The sequence below is a fragment of the Rhamphochromis sp. 'chilingali' genome, assembly GCF_963969265.1.
Source record: "Rhamphochromis sp. 'chilingali' genome assembly, chromosome: 9".
Lineage (NCBI taxonomy): Eukaryota > Metazoa > Chordata > Actinopteri > Cichliformes > Cichlidae > Rhamphochromis > Rhamphochromis sp. 'chilingali'.
In genome coordinates, this window is record NC_137936.1 from 40,456,819 (window position 1) to 40,467,061 (window position 10,243).

General features: G+C 45.7%; 1 protein-coding gene across 1 annotated transcript; it reads right to left on the minus strand.

Moving 5' to 3' along the window:
- Nucleotides 1-1,143: 1,143 nt before the first annotated feature.
- LOC308402801 (pyruvate dehydrogenase [acetyl-transferring]-phosphatase 1, mitochondrial-like) lies at nucleotides 1,144-9,425 on the minus strand. Its single transcript, XM_080891896.1, has 7 exons — nucleotides 9,221-9,425; nucleotides 9,019-9,121; nucleotides 7,965-8,169; nucleotides 7,482-7,895; nucleotides 7,174-7,274; nucleotides 6,526-7,091; nucleotides 1,144-2,985 (listed from the first exon to the last, which is right to left on the minus strand). The coding sequence occupies exons 3-7, from the start codon at nucleotides 8,151-8,153 to the stop codon at nucleotides 2,717-2,719; spliced, it is 1,539 nt and encodes a 512-aa protein (XP_080748022.1). The 5' UTR covers nucleotides 8,154-8,169; nucleotides 9,019-9,121; nucleotides 9,221-9,425; the 3' UTR covers nucleotides 1,144-2,716.
- Between the last annotated feature and the right edge of the window lie 818 nt (nucleotides 9,426-10,243).

The following is a 10,243-nucleotide window of genomic DNA, read 5'->3' on the forward strand; positions in this document are numbered from 1 at the left end:
ATCAGAATTTGCAGTGTCACCATAACTAACACGGGTCTCTCATTGGACACTGGACTTTAGGTCCTCTCCTGCTGGTTCAATAAAACATTGATGTCTAAGCTTCTCCACAAAGTCCAGAACATGATCTCCATCAGCCAGGAGGGAGCATCCACACCTGTCCGCTCTGGGTGGAAGGATTATTCCGGACTGCGCGGCAAGCTGGGCAGCTCCACCCCTCCTCTTCCTCAGGGAGTTGCGCTGTTTAAATGTAACCCGAGCTTCCTGCTGCGAGCACCTGAAATCAAAAGAGCTGCCATGGAGGGATTTTTATCTTTTCACCCAGTGAGACTGAGGAAGGAAGTAGAAAATTAATGGTTATTTCATGGCTTCTCCACTAATGAAGAAGCTTCTTTTGGCAGATACACTGAGCAAAAATATAAATGCATCACTTTTGTTTTTGCTCCCATTTTTCATGAGCTGAACTCTAAGTTCTGAAACATTTTCTACAAACACAAAAGACTCATTACTCTCATATCGTTCGCTGAGATAACCCATTCCACCGCACATGTGTGCCTTAGACCCCCCACACTAAAAGGCTGACATGTGCAGTTTGGATCTGTACACAATGGAAGCTGCAAACTTCCAAGTTCTTGCACGGCCAGCAGACTCACCGGACACGTCACCCATCGAGCATGGACACTGCTAGCATCATGGACAGGTTTTTTACGGGGCTCCCACACAAACGCAAAGCAGGAGAGGAAGCATCGCCAAATATGTTTCCAAACCAAACTTTTTCTTGTAAAACAAAGGGGGGCCCAGCAAAAAAAGTTTGGGAACCACTGGTTTAATCTCTGGGACAATCTGTGAAGTTTGTCCTGTGAACAACATTTTAGAATAGTTGTGATCAGGGTTACACTCTGGGCATCAATTCATCCCACTCTGAAGGGAAGCCACATGTTTGTGTTCAGCCTGTAGATGGCGCTGGTTAACCCCCCTCCTCTGCTACAGGCAGGTAAGTTCTCGCATCCTGTTTCAATGCTGCTTTATCATTTACAAGCCGGCATTAACACGCTGAAGGATAAGCAGGAAGTGAAACTCTGGCGAAAAAAACAGGCCGGACCTACAGGAAGTCAAACAGGAACTTTATTAACGAGTAAAAACAGCAACAGTCTGAGAAGCACAGAGAGAAGCCACCATCACCTCCTCACAGGAAGTCCTGCTGTGTCTCCGATTGGTGATTCTCACACGTACGCGGGTATTTTTGAAAACGGAGATTTTCCATTTTCGTTTTAAAAAATAATCCCGTCCACACATAAACGCAGAAATGAAGGAAAACGCTGCTATGAACATGCCAAAGCAACAGGTGGCGCTATATTCCTAACCGTGTAGAAATGTTGGCCAATCAGAAGTCTAGAAACCTCGGTGGGAAAAAGTAAACAAGGATGGGGCATAGAAGCAGTGTCTTTTTTTTTTTTTTTTTTACTTTCCATAGAAGCAGTGTCGCTACCCGATCTGTACCGGAAACCCGATTGGTACCAGCCAGATGAAGTGTTTACTAACAATTGACAGTGATAGCGGACGTCATCATCACTATTCCAACAATCCTCTCCACACAGACAAGCATAAACACACTCGACTATCAATAAATCAAATTAAACACACGTTTGTGATTACGCTAATTCAGTTTACAATACGGTTCATTCGCTCAGTCAGCAGGTGACAGTGTCCTCGTACACTGGGGTGTTAACCTCCATTAAACGAACAGAAGAAGAAGAAAACATTGCACATGCGCAGTAAGGATCGGGGAGTCCTGATCCGTAACTATCTTTTTATTTTTTTGTTTTTGTCTACAATATATTAAATGTTTCATTATCGGAAACATTTTAAGAGATACTTGTTTTTCTTAACATCTTAACAGATACTCTGACCTGTAACTATCGTAAAATACTTCGACTGGAAGTAGACACCTTTCACACATGCGTGGTACAGATGGGGTAGTGACAAGCAGAACCGAGTCGAGTGTGGAGGGACAGTAACTGTGTGTATATGTAAGCATTTAAACACTGCAGAGAGTAGAATTAACAGTAACAGTATTGTAGAAATTCATTTCACCGAAACAATAACGTGGCGCACAGTGTGACGTCAAAAAAGGCGCACACCTTTGACGCTGCGTTTTCTCCATTTTTGTCGTCCACACGTAAATGCAAAAACGGAGTTTTCGAAATTATCCACCCTGGCCGGAGTTTTTAAAAATCTCCGTTTTCAGTTACTGAAAACGCCGTTTACGTGTGGACGAAAAGTGCAAACGCATAGAAAATTTTTCAAAAATACCCGGGTACGTGTGGACGTAGCCGTAGCCTCAGGCGAGATAGGTGTTTTCAGTGTGCCACCAGGAGGTGGCGCCACTTCTCCACTCCAAGTGCGGAACATCAACTCACTGAGCATGCTCACTGTGTTGCTCCACACCTGAAGAGCGATGTTTGAAAAGTGAGGTTAGCTCCGGTGTCGTTCGTGGAGCTTCTCTCAGACCTGTGTGTGTGTCGAGTTCTGGTCTTCTTGAAGGCAGACAAAATAACAGAAACACCTGATCAGCTACCTGTCCAGGTGTGTCCCACCCCTCGACCATTCAGAGCTGGGATACGGTTAAGGAAAAGGATGAAGATCAGCGCTGGAATGAGCACGCCTGCTGCTGATTGGTCAGCGGGGTGACTACCAAGCAGGTAATCACCTGCAGGTGTTAGATCTCATTCAGGTGAATGATGGTGATAGTGATGTCATCACGGTACCTTCGGGCCAGATCCACAGGCAGACTCAGCATCTTGGCGAGACGATTTGGAGCTACCGCTCCATACCCGTCGTCGCCAAGGGTGTGGCGGATCAGGTGGGTGGCGATATTCTGGTCCTCAAGCGCCGACAGGACCCGCCCCCTCCTCTCCAGCAAGAGGCGCTGCAGGTCGCCCAGCGTTGTGCCCTCGCAGGGAATTATAGGTCTCTGCTGCTGGAGGGCTGTGCAACGACAAACCACACACAGAGTCAGGACGATGACAGGAAGTAAAGACAGGTGGACACGTCTGAGCACGCTCACACCTCATGTGCACTTTTTGGAGCACTGTGAGTGATTATCTGTGACCTCAGTCTTCAAAAGAATCTCAAACTCCAACACCGAAAACATAAACAGGTGAAGACTGGCATGTGATGAGATGCTGGGACGGCTTAATGTAAAAACAAGGTGACCAAGAGGTGGCAATGGGACAGTTTCAGAATAAGGTCGTGGTTCAGGGTAAAATATGAACTCACCTTCTGGTGTGTAAACATATGGAGCATAGGGCTGTGCGATATGACCAAAATCTCATATCCCGATTTAAGACAGCTATCGTCCCGATAACGATATAAATCACAAAAATGTAACATTTTCTGTAAATTCTGTGAATCTCGGGCAGCTCGACTTGACGATGCATGAAACGATACATTTTTAGACATAAGTTGTAACGGCCGCCGTTTCCTTTGTGAGTATTTATTACACGGCGTGCTGCGGGGAAAAGCCTGTTCTAATGTTTGAGTCTAAGGTTTATTTTTTAGCACCTGGCGGCTCTTTTTTACTTCTCATCCGTAAATAATCTGCTCTTTCACGTGATTCAGTTTATTTTGAAAAGTCTCAACAGGATCTTGAGCTTTATTGTGAAAGGTTTATGAGGAACATAAACAAGCGGACACGCGATGGTGTTACCGTCATTGTTGCTAACAACAACGCATAAAAACAGGTGCTTGTCCGTCCATAGTGTTGTTATATTAAATATAAGAGAAAGAGAGAACTTTAAGAAATTCATACAGCCACTACAGTGACCATCAAAACAATGAACAAATATTGCCGTAAACAGTTTATTTTGCGGCACCACGAAACAAACGATAGCGTAAAATGAAACGACAGACGTTTTTATATCGTCATCCGATATATATATCGTTATATCGAACAGCCCTAATGGAGCATGAAAAAAAGTGAGTGGAGAAGAAACACGAGTAGGACTTCCTGATAATAATGAATTACAGTCGTCCAGCCTGGAAGTAATAAATGCATGAACTAGTTTTTCAGTGTATGCTATGTCTTCTAATGATGCTGCCTAAGGGAAGCATGTATAATGTAAACAGAATTGGTCCTAGCACTGAACCCTGTGGAACTCCATAATTAACCTCAGTGTGTGAAGAGGACTCTCCATTTACATGCACAAACTGGAGTCTATTAGATATGATCAGAATACAGTCGCTCCAAGACAACAACAGTAACAGACTGAAGTAAATTAAATAAAACCAAATATTACAAAGTTTACAAAATGTATGTAATAGCGCTAACATATACAAATAGCTGTCAGACTCCTGAACTCTGCCTCCTGACATCTGACCCACGTTAACACATGGACTGAACATACACACACACACAATCGACAACCGTCAGTGTTGGGGAGTAACGGAATACATGCACCGCCGTTACGTATTTAAAATACAAAATATGAGTAACTGTATTCCGTTACAGTTACCGTTTAAAAAGGTGGTATTCAGAATACAGTTACTTTGTTGAAATAAATGGATTACACTGCGGTACTTTCCTGTTTCATATTGTCGCGGGTCAGGACTGTTTGGGTTTTGTTTGACAGCTACGTTCTGTTGTTCCAGGCGGCAGCGTTACGGTTGCCATGGTTACAGGGCGACGCTCTCTCTCTCTCTCTGCGACTGTGTGTTTCCTGGGTGAGAGAGCGCCTTTTCGTTGTTGTTGTTGTTGTGCTAAGCTAACAGGCAGAATGCTACAAGCATAGCTCTAAAGAATGTAGCATCATGGGTAGTGTAGTCCGTGCTGCTGGGAGAATGGACTGCCATACACGTTATGGGTCTGTGAGCGCGAGGAGGGAGAAAAAGGGGAGTGGAAAGGTACGAGTTGTCATCGAGGAAAAACGGGAGCTGGAAGCATGTAAATATAATAATAACCACTGCAGCCAAGAAGAGAGCCTGACGAGCCCAGTTGTAAGTAAGCTATTAAGACTCGACTGTACACCGTGTTCGTGTTTTCCTCCGAAACAATAAGTTCTGTTGGAGCAGTCTTTCAACGCCTCTCTCTGTCTCTCGCAAGAAAAGTTGACCCACACAACAAAGTAAAGCTATTTTTCGGCTACGAGCCGACAGGGACCCCGCCGTATTAGTCAGAGGTCCCTTTACTACAGTTCGGAGTCGCGGACCTTCAGTAATAGTAATAAATCACACAGCAATAGTACATTCATGTTGTTGTAAAAAGCATGGTAATATATTAAGTAATCCAAAGTATTCAGAATACGTTACTGTCATTGAGTAACGTAACGGAATACGTTACAGAATACATTTTGGGGCATGTATTCTGTATTCTGTAATGGAATACATTTTAAAAGTAACTTTCCCAACACTGACAACTGTACCCTCAAACACACAATAATAACATGGACTGAACCACCACTCACAACCACTAGCACTTTATATAGCCTCTGTAGGAATTATATCTCACTTATCTTAACTGCACTACTGTATAGCTCTGTGTAAATAATCATTCTGTACATTTGATAATTTTTAACCCTACAACTGTTTACAACTTGCATAGTTCCCATTTCTGTATAGCTGTATATCTCAGATTCTGTAAAGTTATTTATTTCATATTCTGTATAGTTTTTCATATTTATATCCTGTTCATAGCCTGTACATAGCTTGTACTCACTACAGCCTGTACATACTTATAGTTATAGAATATTCACAACATACTTCATACCGTGTACATTATAACATACCATAATAGACCCATTTCTGTAATATACTCACATATCTATATTATTGCTAATATATATTGTAATATATCTATATCACTAAAGCACTTCTGGATGGATGCAAACTGCATTTCGTTGCCCTGTACCTGTGCATGTGCAATGACAATAAAGTTGAATTCTATTCTATTCTAAATAGTTCAGTTATAAATAACCAGAATATTACAGAGGTGAATATATATATATATATATATATATATATATATATATATATATATATATATATATATATACATATATATATATATATATATATATATATATAGTTACAAGCTTTACTGTGTCTGTGAAGGTTCTCAGTCATTGTAGTCAAAGGAGCTTGCAAAGAAAAGTGTCTGGACTTCTTTAAGTTGCTTGAAGACGTTTCACCTCTCATCCGAGAAGCTTCTTCAGTTCTAAGGTCAAATGGTGGGGAGTCCCAGATATAAACCTAGTGGGAGTTTCCCCCCACAGAGAGACAAAAGGACCCCCTGATGATCCTCTAATCGCCTGAGCCAAGGTGGGAAACTGGGTCCCTCTGTGGGGGGTCACTCCCACTAGGTTTATATCTGGGACTCCCCACCATTTGACCTTAGAACTGAAGAAGCTTCTCGGATGAGAGGTGAAACGTCTTCAAGCAACTTAAAGAAGTCCAGACGCTTTTCTTTGCAAGCTCCTTTGACAAGCTTTACTGTGTTGCTATTTAAAGGATCAGTAACTGATTGGCACTGACCTGTCAGATGATCCCCCACGAGCTGGATGACCGTCTGTCGATGCATCAGCTCCCAGAGTCCATCAGTAGCGAGGACCAGGAACTTGTCTGCAGGTCCAACACAGTGTCGGGTGATTTCTGGCTCAGTGCTCAGATAGGGTGGGGTCAGGTAGTGCGGCGGCATCGTCCGGACCGCCTCACTGACCGCAGACAGGATGTCCGGTCGAGTTTCATAGACCCGACTCAGCATATCCGCGCTCCATTTGAAGCGGACGTCACCGAACGCCCGGAAGGGCAGCAACAGGCCCAGTAGGCGGTCGTGGCGGATCACCGTCCTCTGCTCCGCTGGGTGCTCTCCCAGAATCCTTTGCAGCTCTTCGGGATTCTGCGCATTGTGGTCATTGGTGAGGTTGATCGCAGACCAGCTTCCGTCTGCCTCCTGGACGCCCAGGACTGCCCGACTGTCCCCCAGGTTGGCCACATGTAGAACGCCGTTGGAGATGTGGACGACACAGGCTGTGCAACCAGAGAGCGCCACCCGGAGGGGGGAGGTCAGAGACAACCCCTCACCAGGGAAAGACACCTGCCTGTGGGCACAAAGAGAGGCTTAACCTGCTGAAACAGACTCACCTGCAGGTTCTGCTGAAGAAAACACAACTTTGTTCTTACCTGGGGGAGGTCAGGGACAGATGCACCTGGGCTTCTACAGACAGGTCGTAGTCAAGGCGATGGAACGCATTGACCAGAGCTGATGTCGTTCTGTTGTCATCCTGCAGCCAATCAGAGAGAACAGATAATGATGTCACCACAGGTGAACTTTCTGCTGAAACCAAAACAGGAAAATCGGTTTCTGAAAAGTCCACCTGCACCTGGTTGAGACCAGGTAAAGGCTTTGACATTCAGGCATGTTTTGGGTTTTTTTTGGACCTGCACTGTCCGTGAATGTGATTCTGTGATGTGTCAGGACACCTGGTTACCTCCTCCTCATCCTCCTCCTCGGTCTCCAGCCTCTCCTGCCAGTAGTTCCGGAGGCTATGGAAGGACGTCACCTCTCCATTGGGGTAGCTCAGGTCTTGGGGGTATTTATGCCATTCCAGCAGTGGTGTTACGGCCCGTTCCTCCTCCACCGCCCGTTCCAGCTCCGCCAGTGTCCTCAGCGGCAGCGCTGCCACGGCAATGTAGTAAAAGAGCCTCTGACTGACAGCGTGGGCGCAGGCCGGCCCTGTGTGACCGTCGAACACGCCAAACAACACGCCTCCACGGCCCGCTAGGCAGGTGGCGCTGCTCTGACGGTCCTCGCAGGGGAGGTTGGATGGCAACATGTTGCTATGAAAACCCAGAACGCCATGGGAGGCGGGGCCTCTGGGGAGGGTAAGGCTGTATTCATTGGCCTGGAAACAAACAGTCATTAAGATGTGTGACATCACCAGTTAACGCTTTCAGAGTCTGATTTTTGTCACCTTTAAGATCCGGTCGACCTGAGCGGAATTTATCTGCCCCGCCTCCTGTCCCGCCCTCAGCTTCCGGCTCCCACTGCTTGCTGAGTAATGGAGTCTGTGCAGCTCAGGTGGATGGGGAGGAGGCAAGGACAGGAAGCAGCACTGCTGCAACCTGCAGCATCCAGTATGGAAGGCGGTTCGCCCCAACATGGCATGAAGGCTGGACCTGCAGAAGGATCAGAGCATTTTGGTTTTCAGGTATCTAAAGTTTGACATCCCTACATGACCACTGGTGAAGGCCATTAGTGACTTCCTGTTCCACAGGAGGCGCCCTTGAGCTCATGCAGAATGAATGGGACTCAGTGGAGCTGTTCATGACTCTGATGGAAAGGCTCGGGACATTAGCTACTGTTCTATTCTTTGATGTTTCTACTGAAGTTTCTACTTTTTGTGCATATCAAGGATGTTAGAGCATCACCAGTCACTTTACTGCATCCTCCATGTTGATTTGGGGCATGAAGCCACCAGTGGCCTCACGATAGCTTCACATTCAACCACCACAACCAGCTGCTTCTTCTGCTGCACTTTGGCTACACTCCTGGCATCTGCCAGAGGTATCGTTTAGAAACAGGCGCCATCGAGGGACACCGACGTCCTGCCCTAACTGACCAATCAGCAGGCAGCAGAACGCTGAACTGATTCAGCTTCACGGAGAAATAAAATAAATACAATTCTAGAAGCAGCTGGAAATCCTCAGCTCAGAGTGCCCCCTGCTGCACCACCAGCTGAACTGCGGCCAGTTTTTTGGAATAGACAGGAAGTAACAGCAGCTCTGTTCAGCAGCTTTTTCAGGTGAATTTTGGTTTTCAGAGAGTGACATCAAAGGATCAGCAGAAGAATCAGAACAGTGACCAACAAACAGATTCATTTATCACACTGAAAATAAATAAATCACTGTCCTGTGACTCTGAGGTTTGGCTCTAACCCAGAAACCAGGTTTAGTTAAACAGGATCAGCTGACGGTCAGCTGTGGTTCCGGTGGAAAGTTTTGACTAAGCACGACGCTGAAACTCACCCTGTCTGCCTGACGTCTCGTCTTCCTGATCACTCCTCCCGCAGCTGCGTCTTTGTTCCTGTGACCTTTGACCCTGCTGGTGACGCGCTCATCGATCAGTTACCTGTAAACCATCCTCTCACTTTCAGCCTGCTCAGTGTGGCACAGGCTTCATTCTTCACCATATTAAACATGCGAGAAAGCAGCCAATGTGTTTAATTACCTGAGGGGGAGGAGGCGGGGTCGCCAGCAGCTCTCAGGTCTGTCTGTGTGCAGGTGTTTTGTGCAGATCAGACACTGTTGTGCGTTTCATTCTTCATAATCGTGTCAGACAGCAGGCTGTTCCCACTGACCGTACACAAAACCTGCTCAGGTTCTCCTGTATCGGCGCACAGGTGAGTTCAGCACAGGTGAGCCAGAACATCAGCTTTAGGCTAAAGGTGAGTAAACAAGGTGTGTGTGTGTGTCTGTGTATCTGTGTGTGTGTATCAGTGTGTGTTTATCAGTGTGTGTGTGTGTGTATCAGTGTGTGTTTATCAGTGTGTGTGTGTGTGTGTGTGTGTGTGAGATTATCAGTGTGTGTCTGTTTGTGTTTATCAGTGTGTGTGTGTGTGTGTGTGTGTGTGTGTGTGTGTGAGATTATCAGTGTATCTGCGTGTGTGTGTGTGTCTGTGTATCAGTGTGTCTGTGTGTGTTTATCAGTGTGTGTGTGAGTGTATCAGTGTGTGTGTGTGTGTGTGTCTGTGTATCTGTGTGTGTGAGATTATCAGTGTGTGTCTGTTTGTGTTTATCAGTGTGTGTGTGTGTGTGTGTGTGTGTGTGTGTGTGTGTGTGAGAGATTATCAGTGTATCTGCGTGTGTGTGTGTGTCTGTGTATCAGTGTGTCTGTGTGTGTTTATCAGTGTGTGTGTGAGTGTATCAGTGTGTGTGTGTGTGTGTTTATCTGTGTGTGTGTGTCTGTGTGTGTTTATCTGTGTGTGTGTGTGTGTGTTTATCTGTTTATCAGTGTGTGTGTGTATCAGTGTGTGTTTATCAGTGTGTGTGTATCAGTGTGTCTGCGTGTGTGTCTGTTTATCAGTGTGTGTGTGTGTCTGTTTATCAGTGTGTCTGCGTGTGTGTGTGTGTCTGTTTATCAGTGTGTGTGTATCAGTGTGTGTGTGTGTCTGTTTATCAGTGTGTCTGCGTGTGTGTGTGTGTCTGTTTATCAGTGTGTCTGCGTGTGTGTGTGTGTCTGTTTATCAGTGTG

What these genes read in the sequence shown, in the direction of transcription:
- LOC308402801 (XM_080891896.1), bottom strand. Translation starts at nt 8,153, where the DNA reads ATGTTGGGGCGAACCGCCTTCCATACTGGATGCTGCAGGTTGCAGCAG. An exon ending in AGGTCGACCGGATCTTAAAG is followed by an intron (nt 7,896 to 7,964) that starts GTGACAAAAATC and finishes GTTTGTTTCCAG; the next exon opens with GCCAATGAATACAGCCTTAC. An exon ending in CGTGGGGGATCATCTGACAG is followed by an intron (nt 2,986 to 6,525) that starts GTCAGTGCCAAT and finishes GTCGTTGCACAG; the next exon opens with CCCTCCAGCAGCAGAGACCT.